Here is a 20,668-nt window from a genome sequence, read left to right as displayed (position 1 = left end):
CAGGATAAGGAGGCAAATGATACATGGAACTGCATCAAAAAGACTAGAAACTGCAACTGAGGAATGTATTCCTAAAAGTGGATCAGGGCCTGCAGGCAAACGCAAGACACCTGTCTGGTGGAGTGAGATGGCTATGTCTAAGTTATGTAATAAGAAACAGACATACAAGAAATAATTGGGAACACTAGACCAGAAAGACTGGCTAGCCTACACAAGAGCCAGGAACCAAGCAAAAGCGGCGTGCCGGAAAGCAGTTCTAGACTATGAAAAGTCTATAGCGCAAGATGCGAAAAATAATCCAAAGGCATTCTTCTCCTATGCTAAGAGTAAGATGAAAGTGCAAGAAGGCCTAGCCGACCTCAAGGACAGTGACGGTAAACTTGTGTCAGCTGACAAAGATAAGGCAAACCTCCTCAATACATTTTTCTGTAGTGTATTCACAAACGAGAGAGTGGGGGATATTCCTGATTGTGAAAAATCTGAAGTTGACTCTTCTCTTAGTGACATTATATTCACTTGTAAAGATGTGTGGGATAAGCTTAAAAATTTAGGCTCCTCGAAATCCTCTGGCCCTGATGGGATACACCCATGTGTACTAAAAGAACTGGCAGAACAGCTAGCAGAACCCTTAGCAGAGTTGTTCAACAAGTCACTTAGGGAAGGGAAGCTGCCCAGCATCTGGAAAGATGCAAATGTAACTCCACTTTTTAAAAAGGGTGAGAAGAGCAAAGCAAGTAACTATTGTCTGGTATCATTAACGTGTGTGATTTGCAAAATAATGGAATCCGTGATTAGGGACAAAGTAGTCAAATACTTAATGGAACAAAAGTTGCTGTCTGAGTATCAACACGGTTTTATATCAAAACGCTCATGTACCACTAATTTGTTAGCTGCTCTCGACTCTTGGACTAGGTATTTGGACAGTGGCATACCTGTTGATGCAGTGTACCTTGATTTCGCCAAAGCATTTGACAGTGTTCCACATCAACGCCTTATTAAGAAACTTGGATCATATGGCATCAGTTCATGTTTGCTAGCTTGGATCTCAGATTTCCTGATTGGGAGAAGACAGCGTGTTAGGGTGAACGGCAGTTTTTCGGACTGGGCACCAGGATCGAGTGGTGTTCCGCAGGGAAGCTGCCTTGGTCCAGTTTTGTTTGTAATATTAATTAACGATCTTCCAACGTTGTGGACTCTTTGTGCCAAATGTATGCAGATGACACTAAGGTGTTCTCTAGAGTAGACAAGGAAGAGTTCATAACTCAGCTCCAAAGTGATCTTGACAGCTTGGTACAGTGGGCTGATAAATGGCAGCTTAGGTTTAATGCAGACAAGTGCCATGTCTTGCACTTGGATATAGAAACCCGCACATCAGTACACAATGAGAAATCATGACTCTAGCGAGACTGTCATACTTCAGCTTACTGAAGAGGAAAAAGATTTAGGTGTGTTAGTAGATCAGGAACTGAAGTTCTCTAAGCACATAGAAACCCAAGTAAATAAAGCAAACAGAATCGTTGGCCTCATTATGAGATCGTTCACTCATCTTGATAGAGATAACATGAGACAATTGTTCACTGCACTTGTACGTCCCCACTTGGAATTTGGCAATGTAGCATGGGCACCACGACTACAGAAAAACAAAGACCTCATAGAAAGTGTTCTAAGACGCGCAACTCGGGATGCCATGATGAGAAAATTAATGAAAACATGGCATAACAGTGGGAACCCTGACATAGGGCATGAAGAAAGTCGATAATTTAAAAAATATATATATGCTTTAAATAAAAAGTAAAAGTAGCAAAATTCTAACTTCCCCACATAACTTTTTTTAATATTTTCATTTCAGGTTGTCATTTCCAAGTTTTTGCAGTACTCAGCTCTATCAGAACATATCGGAATGATGGAGGTTGAGAGAACAATCTCTGCTTTGCAGTCGTTGGATATCAACAAACCTACTAGTCCAGAGGTTTGTTTTGCTTTTATTATATTAATGATATAGGACTCTTGACTTCACTGAGAGTGATTTGTATAAATTGCACTTTATGTGAGGCTATGTGGTCTTGTGGTACGACACTCGCTTTCGGATCGAAAGGTCCTGGGTTCGTGTCTTGCTCGGCGCATAGTTGAGTCCTTGGAAAATGTTTTACTCACAATCTCTCACCGTAATCAGATGTAATATGAGTATCTGGCTGTCAACAGCGTTGTCTCTGTAAAAGGAAAAAATAGTAACATCGTCTAACAAGCGTCATATCTCGTTCTACATGTTACGTGTTGCTGTTGGTCAAGGACATCTTTGAACACGTTTAGTGGATATTGCGCTATATAAAATTAAAAGCTCTATTTTTTAATTTGTTTAAATGTCTTTTTTAGGCATTACCAAGTTAATGTATTTGTTCCTTTTAGCTGTACAGTTGACAACTTATTTCTCACTAGAGTTCTCATTTCATAGTCATTTAATGATATTTTTTCAAATCTATCAATCACATTCCCAGACGTAAACTTGAAATAATTAAAATTTTTCCACATCCACGCTTGGCCCAGCGAAAAAAGTCATAATCTTTTAACAATTTTAAGAGACTTAAAACAATTGCACAATTAAATCCTCATGTTACAACAACCATATTAAGACATTCTAAATTGTTGATTGACCAGTTGGAAGGGTGAGCCATAGAACAGATGAACTGAATAACACTTGGACATCATGATGGAAAGAATTGTTTCATGAGAAAAAAGAAACATAGACAGAAAAGGCATTGTGTATATGTGTGTGTGTGTGTGTTAGAGAGAGAGAGGGGGGGGGGGGGGGGGGGGGGGGGGGGGGGGGGGGGGGGGGGGGGGATTTGGCATACATGGATGTATTGAAAGAGAAAAGGTGTGTTTAGGGAAAATGCTCACAACATCTACCCATCTGATAAAAGCTACCAACACGCAAAACTATGTGTGCCTTTAAATGGTTATATAGTCTTATTTCCATATTTTAATTTTAGTGAGAACTAATCCCTCAACTCGTCCAAAATCAATAAATAACAGTTGAATGTATTGATAGGAGGAGAGAGTGGACAGAGTGGGTAGAGTTCTGGATCAAGGTTGCCTATTTTCCGTATATTTACGGAATTCAGTGTTATAAACCCTCAGTATAGTTTCCAATCACCTGATAAATGAAAAAAAATCATGTCTTTTTACTGGAATTCAGCACTCAGAAAGGGGTCTGTCTATGTGTTCAGTTAATTTTTGCCTCCTGAATTGGATTCCTGCTCATGTGTATATATTTGTAAACAGTGTTAAATTTCAACTTATCAAAACATAATGTTGAATGTTGTGCTTTTTGAAGGATATATGTGTGTGTGTATTGTGATTGAGTAACGTTTGATGTGAATTTGCATATTGCACCTGCTTCTTCACTTCCTGTTTTAAATGGTGTCATAAATCTTAGGGATGGAATACAATTGAGTTTAAAAAATCTATATGGCCTTTGTAAAATTGACTTAAATCACAAAAATCTTAACGACTTTTATCAGAAGTACAAAAAAGTTAAAGAACTGGCTAATTTTCATAGCAGAATGCAGTCTGGTTTTCTCTGTAGATGACACACATACACAGTCACACAGACTTACTCTCTTTTATTGATATAGATTTGCATTACTTCAAGGTTGTGACTGTTTAATTTTACTGTGGTATTATTATTATTATTATTATTATTATTATTATTATTATTATTATTATTATTATTATTATTATTATTATTATGATGATGATAATCATCATAATCATTATCATCGTCATTACCAGGATTGTAGAAAACACACTACTAGCCAAAGCAGCCCACCAAGACAGCTGTCTGAAGAAGAAGTCCTCCATGAACTATCGAGAATTAATGGTGCCATCAACAAAATGACAGAGGAGGAGCTACAAAAACAATTAAAATCCTTGGGCTTGAACACTGGGTAATATAATATGTCATTGTTTTTCGTTGTTGTTTTTTTTTTTTTGTTTTTTTTTCTGTTTTTTGTCTGTTTTTTTTTTTTTGTGTTTGTTTGTTTGTTTATTATATTGTATACATTGAAATTCTAAAATATATGAATAAATTTGTTTTATGATTGTTGCTCAAGCTGGGTGTCAAAATTGTAGCACACGAAGACTGGTATGAAGTAGGAACAATTGTTTTCTCATGGAAGGGGCCAAAATAAAGTTTCAGCAAAATTCAGTTTCGCAGAAATCAAAAATTCTCTGTGCTTAAGGAAGAGTCCTGAAGACAGAACTACTGAATTTCAATTGACTAAGATTGGCTAATTTGTGATTTTTTCATATTTTGTTGGATTTTTTTCATTAACAGAGGAAAATGGATGTATATTTATTATATTATATGCCAATAGATCTGTTTCCAAATTGTACCTGCTAAAAACTGAATCACTCATATGTAGCTGAGAATAATTTGTAAAAGTAATATTTCATGGTCGACTGATTTAGTGATTTAGAAATACAATCTGGTGTTTCAAAACTTATAATAATAATAATAATAATAAAGATATTTCTGAAATGCACAATACCAAAAGTAGTATATGAGTAGACAAAAAATTTACAATGTGCATAATTAAACCCTACTCATACAGTGTATGACGGGTATAAATATTCCTAAAATAGGAGATAAATATACAGACTTTGCACAGTCTTCAAGTCTTATCGCAAAATGCTCTGCCAGATCTGACAGACTCAACTAACTACCCAGTCACTACTGGGTGGGCAGAGGGGTCAGAAAAAATCTCAACTGCAACCCAGATCGACCTCAATCCCTTTGTTTGTGAAGCGAGTGATCTGCCAAGTGAGCTATAGGGACCTCCTTTTCTCTTTTATAACAATTCTCATAATGATACTCTCTTATTGCTGGCACATTGTTTTGGTTTTTTTGTTTTGTTTTTTTTTAACTCTGCTGATTTCCTTTATCATTTCAGTGGTGTGAAGGAAATCCTGAAGAAAAGACTGAAAAACTACCACAGGCGTCAAAGGGTATCTCAGTCTAAAAGGCTCCGACGGGAAGATGAAAAGACGCCCTTTGATTATCTTGTGGTGATAGATTATGAGGCTACATGTGGTCAAAACAATGATAATTATGTACATGAAATCATTGAATTTCCCGCTGTTCTTATTGATGTCCGCACATGTGCCATGGTGAGTCTAATGACTAGTTTTGAATGGATTATTGCCTTTTTTTTTTTTAAATCGTCCTGAGCATTATTTATCATTTAAAAGTTTTTTTTATTTTTTTTATTTTACAAATTATTCTTTTTGATCCCATGTAATAGTTATTAATTCATTTTTGTTGAACATTTGGCCATATCACTCATAAATATTAAAAAGCAAATTTTCAACCAGCACTTTTTTTACTTGTTATAAATATTCATTTTTATTATAACTGTTTTTCTGGCTCCAACCAAGAATGAAACAAATTTTAGCTTCATTTGATTACCTAGATACAAAGCCTTTCATCCAATCACCACTATTCCCAGCATTTTGTCCCGATTACAGAGACATCCAGATTGTGGAATCAGTCACTAAGTGTACAAATACAGTGCTGATGGTTTTCCTCGGATCCGCGGAAATTCGCGATTTTGGAGTCCAGAGGAGGAATTTCCTCCTTTTAAAAATTATTATATTTTCTTGAAACAATGTGCTAGCAATGAGAGAGTTGATGTGTGGTGGAACACACAGGTGCAGTTTCCCACTTTCCAGAAGTTAGCTAGGGTATCACTGATAGTCTATCATCTCAATTGCTCTAAAAGTCTGGTTTAGTGTTGTAAAAATGGGGCTTAAAGGCATTCGTTCAACATTTTCCTACTTTTTCACTTTTTGTCACCATCAGCACTGCAAATAAAGAATAAAATAAGATCCGTCCCCAGGTAACCTGTCTGGATAATGGAGACATCTGAATTGTGGAGTTCCGGATTAGAGAGATAGCAAAAAGCGCTAAACAAATGTGATTGGGTTTTTTTTTTATCTGTGTTCCAAGCAAAGATAACTTTACAGGGTAATCATCTAAGAAAATTGTAGTCCTGACTGGTTTTGAAAGAATTTGGATAATAATCTGGGACATCATGGCTCAGCGATACAGCCTTTGCTTTGCACTCGAAAAGTACCACGTTCAATCCCCCGCCTCTGTGCTGTGTGACCTTGAGCAAGTCACTTTTCCCTAGCTCAATTTGCGGTGCTGCACTGCGCCTGATGCCTGGGTTATTCCAGTCTTCCCTTGGAATAGACCCTTGAGACAAATTTCCCCTATGAGATGAATAAAGGGAATTTTATTTTTTTAATGTTTTGACCATTTACTGATAATTTATATTTTTCTGCTCCTGTTTGCAGATAGACACATTTCAGATGTTCTGCAGACCTAAATTAAACCCTCGGCTAACAAAATTTTGTAAAGAGTTAACTGGTATAACTCAAGTGAGTTTTGTTTTTGTTTTCATTATGTGTGTATACATGTGTTTGTGAGCATATGTAATGGTTTACATATTGCTTGGAGAAGGACTTACAGGAGAGGCTAGATTGAGTCAAACTAAAGTGAGGTAGCTTTTACTTAGGAGGGTCCCGATAGCTCAGTTGGTAGAGCACTCGCTTCATACACAAAAGGAGAGATCGATCCCGGGTGCAGTCGAGATTTTTTTCTGACCCCCCCCCCCCCCCTGTCCACCCAGCAGTGTTTGGGTAGCCGGGTCTGTTAGATCTGGTGAAAGTACTTTGCGATAGACTAGCATCCTATCCAAAGGGTAGCACGCAATTGCTATTGTCCGTTTCACGCTATAGAAACTGGGATAAAATCCCCGTGGGCCTTGTGGCTCTGAAGATTTACAAAGAGATTGTTTCCATAAGATTCGCAAGAAGTTTTTACCTTAAATTTATCTAATAGTTTTGTCACCGACCTTTATCTCAATATATGATGAAATGATAAACTCAAGATTCTACAGATTTTTATGACGGCAAATATGACTAAATTCAAGCAACTCAAAACTCTGATTTTTGTAAAATTTAAATCAGTTTTTTCATTGAAACTACACTTTTGAATAGTCGGTGGTTACGTTATTGTTGTAATTTTATAGATTTTTTTTTTTTTTTAATGCATCAGAATGGTCTTTGAGTTTTCATGATACAGTCAAAGCCAGAAATTGGATTGCTGCTTTATCAGAACGATCTGTCTTACAGAATTTTTCCTATGTAATTTTGTACTGCAGTGATGCCAAAACTCCAGTTTCACCGGAAAAAACTCCGGTCTGAAGCAAAAAATTCCGGGCTCCGGGCAACTTCCGTCAAATTCCGGTGAGGTCAGTTTGTTCCAAGAATGCCCCCCCCCCCCCACCCTCCCTCCCTCCCTCCAACCACCACATCATCATCACTGCCATTAGTATTACAACTATCATCACTACCACTACTACTGCAACCACCACTACATCATCATCACTACCACTACTACTACAACCACCACCACCATCACCGCATCATCATCACTACCACTACTACTACAACCACCACCACCACATCATCATCACTACCACTACTACCACCACAACCACATGTCATCACTACCACTACTACTGCAACTACCACCACCACATCATCATCACTGCAACTACCACTACTACAACAACCACCAGTACCACATCATCATCACTACCACTACTATTACAACCACCAGCATCACATCATCGCTACCACTACTACTACAACCACCACCACCACATCATCATCACTACAACTACCACTACTACAACAATCACCACTTCACATCATCATCACTACCACTACTACTACAACCAGCACTACCACTACTACTACAACCAGCACTACCACATCAGCATCAATACCACTATTACTACAACTACCACTATCACATCATCATCACGACCACTACTACTACAACCACCTCCACATCATCATCACTACCACTATTACTACAACTACTATCACTATTACAACCACCACCTCCACATCAACATCACTACCAATACTACTACAACCACCAGCACCACATCATCATCACTACCACTTCTACTACAACCACCACCACCACATCGTCATCACTGCAACTACCACTACTACTACAACCACCAGCATCACATCATCACTACCACTACTACTACTACTACAACCACCACCACCACATCATCATTACCACTTCTACTACAACCACCACCACCACCGCATCATTACTACCACTACCACTACTACTACTACAACCACCACCACCACATCATCATCACTACAACTACCACTACTACAACAACCACCACTCCACATCATCATCACTACCACTACTACTACAACTAGCACTACCACTACTACTACAACCAGCACTACCACATCAGCATCAATACCACTATTACTACAACTACCACTATCACATCATCATCACGCCCACTACTACTACAACCACCTCCACATCATCATCACTACCACTATTACTACAACTACTATCACTATTACAACCACCACCTCCACATCAACATCACTACCAATACTACTACAACCACCACCACCACATCATCATCACTACCACTTCTACCTCAACCACCACCACCACATCGTCATCACTGCAACTACCACTACTACAACAACCACCAGCATCACATCATCACTACCACTACTACTACTACAACCACCACCACCACATCATCATTACCACTTCTACTACAACCACCACCACCACCACCGCATCATCACTACCACTACTACTACTACAACCACCACCACCACTACATCATCACTACTAATACTACTACAACCACCACCACCGCATCATCACTACCACTACTACTACTACAACCACCACCACCATCACATCATCACTACTAATACTACTACAACTACCACCACCACATCATCATTACCAATACTACTACAACCACCACCACCACATCATCACTACTAATACTACTACAACCACCACCACCACATCATCACTACTAATACTACTACAACCACCACCACCACATCATCATTACCAATACTACTACAACCACCACCACCACAACATCACTACTAATACTACTACACCCACCACCACCACATCATCATTACCAATACTACTACAACCACCACCACCACATCATCATTACCACTAACTCTACAACCACCACCACCACATCATCGCTACCAATACTCTACAACCACCACCACCACATCACCACTACCACTACTACTACAACCACCAGCACCACATCATCATCACTACCACTACTACTACAATCACCACTACCACATCATCATCACTACCATTTGTACTACAACCACCATCACCACCACATCAACATAACTGCCACACCACATCATTATCATCACGACCACAACTACTACAACCACTATGCCACCACCACATCATCATCACTACAACTACTACTTCAACCACCTCCACCACCATATCATCATTACTACCACCACAACTACAACCACCACCACCACATCATCATCACTACCACTACTACTTCAACCACCACCAGCACCACCACCATATGATCATCACTACTACTACTACTACAACAACAACCACTATCTCATCTTCATCATCACTACCACCATTACTACAACCACCAACACCACATCATCCTCACTACCACCAGTTCTACAATCTCTACCATTAGGTTTTGGAGCTTCATTTGAAATAAGGAAACTTTGGGATAGTATTTGGCAATGTGTTTAAGTATCATAATATAATCCTAATCAGTTATCTATTTAGAACTATACAATATATAAACACAATGCCAAATACCATTCCAATTGCTTTTTCTTGTGTGCGGAAATTCCTCTTTCGGCATTGAAATTCCTACGAGTGGTGTCTGAAACTCCTGTGAGCCAAATTTAAAGTTGGCGTCTCTGGTACTGATTAATTTGGAATACATGCCACTTTACGGACAAATTTAGAGCTTTATCAAACCTGTTTTTATTCTTGTTTTCCAATGCCGTTAACAAAATGATGGGTTGCTCATGTAATATAGATTTCTTGTAAGGTGTTGTCATATATGGTCAAATTTTTTATGCCTTTGTTTCTATATACAAAAATTTTATTTTCGCCGTCATTGAAGTCAAATTAGTCAACTGAATAAAAAATTAATAATATTCTTTGTTGTCAATGGATTTTACTCCAAGTATTTCAGTAAGAAGTGGAGTAATTGATTTTCAGTTGTGTCCATGTGAAGATATGACTTTTTATGTTTGCAAAGAGGACGAAACAAAAATACCAAACAAAAGTTTCCAATTATTAAAACATTATTTAATATCATTAAAGGATGTCAGGGCATTATATTAATATAAAATAATATTTGGATAGATAAATAGAAATAAATATGAACATTTAATAGTGCATTTCCAAATGCGATTCACAATTTTTCAATGTGGATGAATTGTCCTAATGGAAAATTCTTCTTTTTTTTAAAAATCTTTGTTAGAAAATATATCCGTATTGCCTAAATAGTGTCCAGCATGGATCATCATTTGTCAATAGTTTCAAGAACTAAAAATCAATATCTGAAAACTGCATTTGATTATTCTGTCCCTTTTTTTTTTCATTTTTTTTTTTTTTTCTCACAAGTAGGGCACACAAAAAAAAACTATACATTACATGTAAACAAATGCAATTTGCTTTTTCTTGTCTTTTTGTATCTATTTGGGTGATATTTTGCCAGGATATAATCATTATAACAAATGCTGTATATGTGATAAACAGTAGATTGAAAATATTCATCTGATTCACATTGTGATCTATTTTGTCCCTTATCGAATTGTGTAATATCTTATATCTCATATCTTCCCCATTTGAAATCCAGTCACAAGTGGACGAAGCCAAAGATTTTCGAGATGTTTTTTCAGACTTTATTCAGTGGATGAAGAGTAAAGATTTAGGTGTGAGGCACAGATTTGCTATAGTCACAGACGGGTAATTACAATGTTTATTCTTTGTTGTTATTTTTTCTTGTGTGTGTGTTATGTTTATTAAAGTATTTTATAATGTAGTGCTTATTTCTTGAAAATATCGAAGTTCAGAGAAACTTGTTTTTCCCTTCTTTTTTTATGTCTTTATTTTTAAGCGTGCTGATTGTCTTTTTCTTCTTTCTTTCTTTTTTTTTCAACACTATGATACTGAATAATTTGTATCCATGGGATCACTATCTATAAAGAAGGAATTCTCTAAAGATCTAGTTAAGACTCTTAAGATGTCTCAGAATTCCGTTTGGACTCCCTGTTAGATAGGCAAGGATTGGATAGTCGGTGTTGATTGAAATCTGGATAAAACTAATTTGTCATAAACAAATTTCTGATTAAAAGGATATCAAGTATCCATCACTTTCTACTCCAGAAAAACAAAAACAAAAACAAGGATTAACCCCAGCTCAATGGGTTTTAGTTCCTCATTTGCTTTTGATAATTGATGGCTTCTTACAAAAGTTAACCATAAAAACCATAGATGGAATAAGGTCTGCCAATTGTGATTAGCCTCTATACTGTTAGTGGTAGGTCTCTCCTGTCAATATTTTTTATTAATGGAAGCCTAGAATAGTTTCCATGAAAGTGGGGATTGTTTATTTGAGACTTCCACACTGCGTTGTCACAGTTCATGTGAACTTTACCAGAGATACTGTTTTTCACAGACATATAAGTCTCCAGTATTGGATATTTAAAGCACTGAAATTATAGTGCTGGTGTTCCCGTAATTCGTCTTTTTTGTTTTGGGTGGTTTTTTTGTTGTTTTGTTTTGGGTTTTTTGAAGGGGGGGGGGGGGATTTTTGGATTTGTTATTGATTTTTTTTTTTTTTCCACTTTTTAATGTATGCTATTATTATTTTTCAGCCCATGGGATATGGCAAGATTTCTGAAAATTCAGACGGATGTGAGTGAAATGCAATTTCCATCATGGGCAAAAAAGTGGATCAACTTGCGGAAATGTTACTCCAGTTTTTACAATATGCGTCGCCTGCCGCTCCGAGAAATGCTGGATGAACTGGATATGGAATTCCAAGGGAGACCTCATTCTGGTCTTGATGATGCCAGAAACATTGCTGCTATTGCCATATGTCTTCTACAGGATGGATGCGTCTTTAAACATAATGAATTTCTGCATGAACATAGGAACCTGAGTCTATCATCTCCGGTCGTCCGACAAGCTCACAGACCAGTTAGATCACAGTCAGGTAGATCACGGAGGCAGACCAAGAAAAAGGAGAAATCACCCCCAGGGGAGCACATAGCTCAAGAAGGAGAAAACTTGGATGATCTGTTGTTTTTTGCTAAACTCCAAGCAAAATGATTAGATATAGGCTGTAAATGTTCTATTGCTTTATATTTTCATACAGGACCTTCATCATCCAACATTTACCATAGTTTTTTGGACATTTTTTGTTTTATTTTATTTATTTATTTGTTTTTAACACTACAGTCTTTCTCATGGTTGGTTAGCGGGGCTATCAGTAGTGTTTCGTCTATCTCCGTGTCTGTTGTCCCTTTCTTCACTGCTTTCTGTCCTTGTCCTGGAATTCGATGACTTGTTTTTGCCCAAGCCCAATTGTCGCTATTGTGTGTATTTCTGTGAAGGGTGATATTTTATCTCTTTTAAATCACTTCTTTGAATGAATGTTTGCTAACGCCATCTTAATGTCTTCCTTTCAGCGCATGTTTTGTGTCGACATTTGGTTTAGGTTGCCTCAGGCAAGGACATGGAAAAATTTATCCCAAGATCAACACCTGATCTCTCCCATAGTGGGCAGGGAGGTACTTACTGTGTCTTCTATCCCCCTATATCTGTTTTCCAACTAGCTTTCTGTCTTTGTCCTGGAATGAGATTACTTGGTTTTGTCCTGGCCCTGACCGGATACCCTTGGTGAGAGGAAAACAGTCAAGTGTATAGTTAGTTTTGGGAGATGATATTTTTTTCCTTGTAAATCATCTCTCTGTTATGTAAAGTATTATGTTTTGTTTACATATTATATAAGATTTGTAAATATTTGAGTGTATTCCTCTTAGTGTGGACCTGTGCTTGTGACTGGATAAGACTTTTAGGTGATCTCAAACTAAGTACTTCGATAGTTTGCTCTTGGAATCTACATCTGTTCCCTATTTGATCCAATTCTCCAATGTCTTACTTTTTCTTGGGTGCTTTAATTGCAATTCTAGAACTTATTACAATCCCATTTTCTTCCTTTTTACTGGCGCTGATTTGACCTTAATGTGTTGCAAGCGCCATAAAAACCTTAAAAGCAAACAAAACAAATGCCTGATCTTCTTTTTTTTTTCATTGTTCCTCTTTTTCTCAAATTTTCTTTAGTAAATGTGGTCCAACCCAAGAGAGTTCCAGGCATTCATCTTTATGTCTCTTTTAAAGATTTTGTGAAGGAACATACTTTCCTGAGGTCCTGATGTGACCTAAATGGTTTATTGCAATTTGATAAGTAAAGCTAAACTCAACAGTCTTTCTGATCATGTTGATGGTCTGCATATGGATATCAACTGTTTTAAAGTTAATTTCGAGTTTCAAACATCAGCCTGCCTCGATGTAAAAAAATTCGACCAGCAGTCTAATGACTTGGGACAGTTTTCAATGGTGCTGCTGCTGATTTTTTTGTATTTTTTTCTAGAGCACCAATTTATTTTGGTCATGTAAACAACATTTGTCACATATTTTATAATTTTTACTGCAACATTATCATTCTGTAAATTTTCATTGGGGTTACTTTCTATCTAAATGGACTGAGAATTTGTATTCTTAGGGTGGTAGAAAATCACTATGTCACATTATTTATGTCTTGGGATTTTCTTATTCAGTAAATCATCTCTCAGTTAGATGTCTTTTATCCATGTCTTAATTTATATTTTATAAATATAAATATATATATATATATTATAGTCCTTAGATATTGATATGATACCAATACATTTCATTTTTCACAATGATTCAGATGAGATAGTGATTTTTGTCTCAAACTGGGTTCAGAGGTACATTTTTTCTTATGTCTACCACACAGACTTCTGTCTGTTCTTCCTTTCATCTTATATCTTACTTTTCGAGGTACTTGAATGAAACTTCGTAGACTGGGTGGGGTTCCTGACCTCCCATAATGGGAAGGGAGGTACTTACTTCTATCTCCCTGTATCTGTTTTCCAATTGCTTTGTCTTTGTCTTGGAATGAGATTACTTAGTTTTGTCCTGACCCTGGCCAGAGTCCTTGGCTGGGAGGGAAACAGTCGAATGTATAGTTATAGTTTTGGGAGATTATATTTTTTTTTTCTTGTAAATCATCTCTCTATTATGTACTGTTATTTTTTTTTATTATTTTAACATATGATTTGTAAACATTTGAGTGTATACCTCTTAGTGGGGACGGGACCTGTGCTTGTGTCTGGATGAGCCTTTTAGGTAATTTTATACTAAGTACTCTAATCATGTGCTCACTCTTGGAAACTGCTTCTGTTCCCTATTTGTACCATTCCCCTTTGTCTTACTGTTTCCTCGAGTCCTTTTAACTGTACATCTAGAATGCTTTTACTATTCCATTTTTTTCCTTTTTACTGGTGCTGATATGATCTAAATGTGTTGCAAACGCCGTAAACCCTTAAAAACAAACAAAAAATTATGATCCAAATATTTATTTCAACTGAATAGACACGTGAGTCCCTTGTAATGTAAGAACACTCTATGGCAGACCGACCATAGACGACGACAGAGACCCTGAATATCCAAGGTCACCAATTTTCCTTTTATTTTCACTCCTCAAGTCACTGATTATACCATCAACTTGGTTTGAATTTCACTCGTTAAGACACAATAAACAATCAGATATTTACATCATAAACTTAGATATGCACATCTGCAGAAATACGCTGTGAAACCCTTAAAAACAAAACAAATATATTTCTCTTTCATGAACTTTATTATAGGTTTTTAGGAAAATTGATTGTAAATTTCCTGCAAATTATGCTGTTTTAATCTTGCAAAATTTGGGGGGGGGGGCGGTTGCAAAAATCTGCCATGTCAGCAGAAGGTCCAGGGTTCGAGTTCCAATCTGACGTTAACAACGTTGTCTCTGGTGTAAATGAATGTAATATCTCCTGACTGTTAAGTGTTTTTGTCTGTAAGGGACCCCCTGTAAAGCCTTAAAGCTCGTTCAGTGAATATTGCTCTATATAAATGCACTAGTTTGTTGGGTTTTCGTTTTGTTGAATAGCGGGTGGTTGGATGGGAGCATCACCATTGAATCATATACCTATGATGTTCGCATGGGTGTACGATCCGATAGTGATGTCGTTTCTTCTTCTCTTTACTAGCCTATCCTGCTTCTTTGGTTTGTGATTGTATTTTTGACAGGGGATATTTTTTTTTCTGTAAATCTTCTGCCTGTTTGTTCTTGGTTATTTAATTTAGCTTATGATATCTTTAGGTTATGATTTTGATTTACATTTGTACTATTTTTGTTAGATTGCTTGTTTTTTTGTTTCAGCGGTCTCTCATATAACCTCAATTGTGTTGGAAGAGACCTAAAGCAACAAACAAACAAACTAAGTACTCTAATCATGTGCTCACTCTTGGAAACTGCTTCTGTTCCCTATTTGTACCATTCCCCTTTGTCTTACTGTTTCCTCGAGTCCTTTTAACTGTACATCTAGAATGCTTTTACTATTCCATTTTTTTCCTTTTTACTGGTGCTGATATGATCTAAATGTGTTGCAAACGCCGTAAACCCTTAAAAACAAACAAAAAATTATGATCCAAATATTTATTTCAACTGAATAGACACGTGAGTCCCCTTGTAATGTAAGAACACTCTATGGCAGACCGACCATAGACGTCGACAGAGACCCTTGAATATCCAAGGTCACCAATTTTCCTTTTATTTTCACTCCTCAAGTCACTGATTATACCCATCAACTTGGTTTGAATTTCACTCGTTAAGACACAATAAACAATCAGATATTTACATCATAAACTTAGATATGCACATCTGCAGAAATACGCTGTGAAACCCTTAAAAACAAAACAAATATATTTCTCTTTCATGAACTTTATTATAGGTTTTTAGGAAAATTGATTGTAAATTTCCTGCAAATTATGCTGTTTTAATCTTGCAAAATTTGGGGGGGGGGGGGGCGGTTGCAAAAATCTGCCATGTCAGCAGAAGGTCCAGGGTTCGAGTTCCAATCTGACGTTAACAACGTTGTCTCTGGTGTAAATGAATGTAATATCTCCTGACTGTTAAGTGTTTTTGTCTGTAAGGGACCCCCTGTAAAGCCTTAAAGCTCGTTCAGTGAATATTGCTCTATATAAATGCACTAGTTTGTTGGGTTTTCGTTTTGTTGAATAGCGGGTGGTTGGATGGGAGCATCACCATTGAATCATATACCTATGATGTTCGCATGGGTGTACGATCCGATAGTGATGTCGTTTCTTCTTCTCTTTACTAGCCTATCCTGCTTCTTTGGTTTGTGATTGTATTTTTGACAGGGGATATTTTTTTTTCTGTAAATCTTCTGCCTGTTTGTTCTTGGTTATTTAATTTAGCTTATGATATCTTTAGGTTATGATTTTGATTTACATTTGTACTATTTTTGTTAGATTGCTTGTTTTTTTGTTTCAGCGGTCTCTCATATAACCTCAATTGTGTTGGAAGAGACCTAAAGCAACAAACAAAAAAAAGTTTTGTTGAATACAACTCACTATTTATTTTCTGTTGGTAGTCTTTGCTTCATATTGTCATTTTTTCAAAAATGACAGTAACAGGCTATAGTACGTTTATAAAGGCTACGGTTTGACTTAGTCAGTCAGTTTATTTGATGAAGAATAAGATTTTTCAAAATTTTACAAACTTCTTTGATATGGTGGTGATCATTGCTGTCAAGTCCAAAAATCTTTTTTTTTTTCATGAGAATAAATAGCTACTTACATTTTTGTATAAAATAAGAATAAGACATAACTTTACCTTGTTACAATTTTACTATGATAGTTTTAAAACATAACGATAAATATTGAATTGTAAGCTTCAATTTATTAGACGAGGACAGATAGTGTGGACGTTTCGGGTTTCTCCTTTATCAACAAACCAGGATGAATGAAACAGTACAGACGAATGTGATTGTGATAGTGGAGTTGTCAAGGGGAATAAACAAAAACATTGATGTGGCAGGAAAAAGTTTGCTCCCTTGTAAGGAAGTAGGAATTAAAATAGAACAGTAGAATTTTATAAAAGGTGCGCAATTAATTAAGTCAAAAAAGGGAGGCGGGGAGCAACTGTGTAGTGCTGTGTAAAAAGTGAAATAAAATAAATTGTAGACTATTGTTAGAAAATAAATACAATGGAATTGGAAATAAATACAAAATTTAAGGAATGTAGATCACAGGCGTTTATTGCTTTCAGTTTAGTTCGCCAGGTAAATCTAGCCAGTCTAGTGATGATGAGTCATAGCTTTACACAGAGAGGGAAACAATTTTTTTCGCAGTTTTGATCGATTTTTTCTGAATTTCAAACTAATGTAGTGTTGCCGTTATTAAGTGTATCGAAAATATTTTTATACTACCAAACAGTTTATTAACAGAGTTTTCATTGATTATTTAATCATTATTATGATGTTGTTAAAAAGCAAGAGGAATAACCCATGAAATTGATACATAAATTTAAGTGAATTAAAATTTTTAAGAGAATATTTTAACATGTTCAACACTTAAGATTTTAAAACAAAAGTAATGGAAATGATGTTGAATATCTGTAGAATGTAGACATATAAATTTTATACTAGTAGATTGAGGCGTTTTTGAGATATCAATTCACCTGTACGTAAAAGTAAGGATTTTGAGTAAGGTAAAACTGAAATCCAATCACAGCATTGTCTTAATAGACATTTTTTTTAATAAACCAGAAACATAGTCAAATGTGATTCACTTTTATTTATCCCAGAATCAACGAATTATAAGAATTCCATTAAAAATTGTAATATAAGGACATTCATTTAAAGACAATCAAAACCACTAAGAAAATCTTAAAGAGTTCTTATAATTTTCATAACCTTATTTTTGAGATATCCATGTCCATTACTTTTTTTTATCTACTTGACTTGCACCTCTTTTAATTTGTGTGCCATATAGACTGCATATAGCACATCACTGGTGAAAGATTAGGATCATATTCACCTCATTAAGTATTGTTTCTTGTTCAGAGTTTTCTCATTGAACCAATGCATCGCATTTCTCTAAATTATGTACCAGTGAGATACATTTCTCACAAATTGAAATATTTAAATATGTCAGAATTTCACATTTATATTTATAGTCAATTGTTGATAACGTCTAGAGTGTTTTAATCCTCTCAGCACGGCTCTGTACTCTTTCACAACAAATTCGACATATTTCATTTGTACTGGTGTGATGACCGTCTTCAGTGTGTCTCTCCATAACCTGAACAGAACTTAAATAAGTAAATTTAAGAAATATCTAAAATTTCCGCTTAAATTCAATGAAATCAAACTAAATAAATGTCTCTTATCATCACTATCTAGTTTTATTATTGGATTTCTAAAATATCATGAAATATTCTCCTCTTTGTTGGTAACAAAAATAATTATTGAGATTCCTTTCCACACCTCTATTCTTAAATCCCTGAATCTACATAATAAAGTATATATCATATGAAAGATAATTTTATCTACTTTTCTCTGATCCCTCACCCTTGATGGTATAAAGTGTTGGTTTGGTATTTTGAATTTTTAAATATTTCCTAAACTTATAATTTTAATATTTATTTCATTAAAACTCTGATTATTCAAAAGAGCAAAACACAAACTTATCATTTAATGATGTAAACAAAAATAATTGCGTCTTGTAGAGGAAAAGCTGGTCTTTGAATCCATATATGTTTGAAAATTATGAAAAAGATGCTGCGTCTACAATAGGCTGAGAAAATTGAGCATTTTGATGAAATTTCTACTACTCTCTGCCTGAGAGAAATTCAAAGCGATGAGATTTACCTGCAGACATAATTTATTGCCAGTGCACCCCGTCTTGACAGCTGTTATCACTGTGGTTGACGGTGGATTGTTTACATTACTTGACGGTAGCCAGTGAGGGAAGAAGTAACTAAACTGAAAGTTTGGGCCCTATTTAAACGGCTGTGAGATATTAGTATAATCATAAGTGGCAGTAGCAGCAGCAGAAACAACAGGAGTACTTTTGGTAGTAGTAGTAGTAGCAGTGGTGGTAGTCATAGTAGTAATGATAGTGGTGTGCAATTTGAGGAATAATAATAATAATAAGCATATTTCTATAGCGCCTTTCGTCCAAACTGAAAATAAAAGCGCTTTTAAAAAAATAATTGATGGCCAATGGAGTCAGAGTCACTTTCTATACAGTTCCTCCCCACAAAAAAAAAATAATTGATGGCCAGTGGAGTCAGAGTCACTTTCTAAACAGTTCCTCCCCACCTACCTTTTTTACATTATCTCATTCGTCTGTAGTGTTTCATTCATCCTGTTTTGTTGGTAAAGGGGAAACCCGAAACGTCCACAGTATCTGCCTCCGTCTAATAGATTGAAGCTTACAGTTAAATATTTATCGTTATTTTTTCCTTTGAGCTTCAAGCAGCAACATTTTCACTATAATAGTTAGGATGAAGAAGTTAAGTTTTATTGCAGTTTATGAATATTATAGCTTTGTAGCTAATGTATTTCATATTTCAATGCATATTTTGCTTTATAATATAAAATTGTTGGGGGAAGGGGGGGGGGGGGGGGGGGGGGGGGGGGGGAGAGGAATTCAATAATAAAGTTGAACGAAATAATCTGGGTCTACATTTAGTATAAACAAGTCTGTGTGCATAAATTGATTGAAAGTCACACGTTTTCATATTGATATTCAACAACACAATATCTTAAGATTAAGCCATTAATATCAAACAGAATAAAATAAAGCATTTTCTAAATACTTCGATTTCATAGAGTTTATTTCCTTCTTTTGTTGTCTTCATCTATGTAAAGGTCATATTACTTTATGTTCCGACAAGTCATACACACTGGGTGGGGTTCCTGACCTCCCATAGTGGGCAGGGAGGCACTTACTGTGTCTTTTATCCCCTTATATATTTTTTCCAAGATGCTTTCTGTCTTTGTCTTGGAATGAGATTACTTGTTTTTGTCCTGGCCCTGGCTGGGAGGGAAACAGTCAGTTGCATAGTTATTGTTTTGGGAGATGATATTTTTTTTCCTTGTAAAGAATCTCTCTGTTATGCATTATTAGTTGTTGTTTTTTTTTATTTGGAATGTATAATGTAAGCGTTTGAGTGTATTCCTGTTTGTTGGATCTTGTGCTTGTTTACGGGTGAGACTTATAGGTGACCTCAAACTAAGTACATTGGTGGTATGCTCTTGGAATCTACATATGTTCCCAGTTCCCCTTTGTCTTACTTTTTCTTTGGTGCTTTAATTGTAATTCTAGATTTTGTCTATCCCAATTTCTTCCTTTTTCCTGCGCCGTACTTGCTTTCGCTCGGTAGCTCGGTAGGAGAAAAGGAGAGGGAGGGAGGTGGATTTTCATATACGATCAACGTAATTTAACAAATCCGTAGGAAGATTAGTATTACTTTGAGAAAAAACCCCAAGACTTTTCTTAAGTTCTGAGTGGATTTGTTCATGAAAAGAAAAAAAGTCTACTTTA

General features: G+C 36.1%; 1 protein-coding gene and 1 long non-coding RNA gene across 2 annotated transcripts in view; both read left to right on the top strand.

Moving 5' to 3' along the window:
- The window catches only part of LOC144966298 (3'-5' exoribonuclease 1-like), a 21,633-nt gene extending 1,688 nt beyond the window's left edge, over positions 1 to 19,945 (top strand). The window contains exons 2-7 of the mRNA XM_078902518.1: positions 1,850 to 1,969; positions 3,793 to 3,947; positions 4,953 to 5,169; positions 6,358 to 6,441; positions 10,812 to 10,921; positions 11,833 to 19,945. Of these exons, the coding sequence (XP_078758644.1) occupies positions 1,901 to 1,969; positions 3,793 to 3,947; positions 4,953 to 5,169; positions 6,358 to 6,441; positions 10,812 to 10,921; positions 11,833 to 12,289 (1,092 nt within the window). The 5' untranslated portion in view covers positions 1,850 to 1,900 and the 3' untranslated portion in view covers positions 12,290 to 19,945. The remainder of the gene's footprint in view (positions 1 to 1,849; positions 1,970 to 3,792; positions 3,948 to 4,952; positions 5,170 to 6,357; positions 6,442 to 10,811; positions 10,922 to 11,832) is intronic.
- LOC144963828 (uncharacterized) overlaps positions 1 to 20,668 on the top strand; it is a 181,481-nt gene that overhangs the window by 95,699 nt on the left and 65,114 nt on the right. The gene's annotated exons all lie outside the window — the stretch shown is intronic.

Source organism: Berghia stephanieae, chromosome 2, assembly GCF_034508935.2.
Source record: "Berghia stephanieae isolate SIO BIC M18660-M18661 chromosome 2, UCSD_Bste_1.3, whole genome shotgun sequence".
In the NCBI taxonomy this organism is placed as follows: Eukaryota; Metazoa; Mollusca; class Gastropoda; order Nudibranchia; family Aeolidiidae; genus Berghia; species Berghia stephanieae.
The sequence above is the reverse complement of the archived record's forward strand: the minus strand, read 5'-3'. Positions and strand labels throughout refer to the sequence as shown.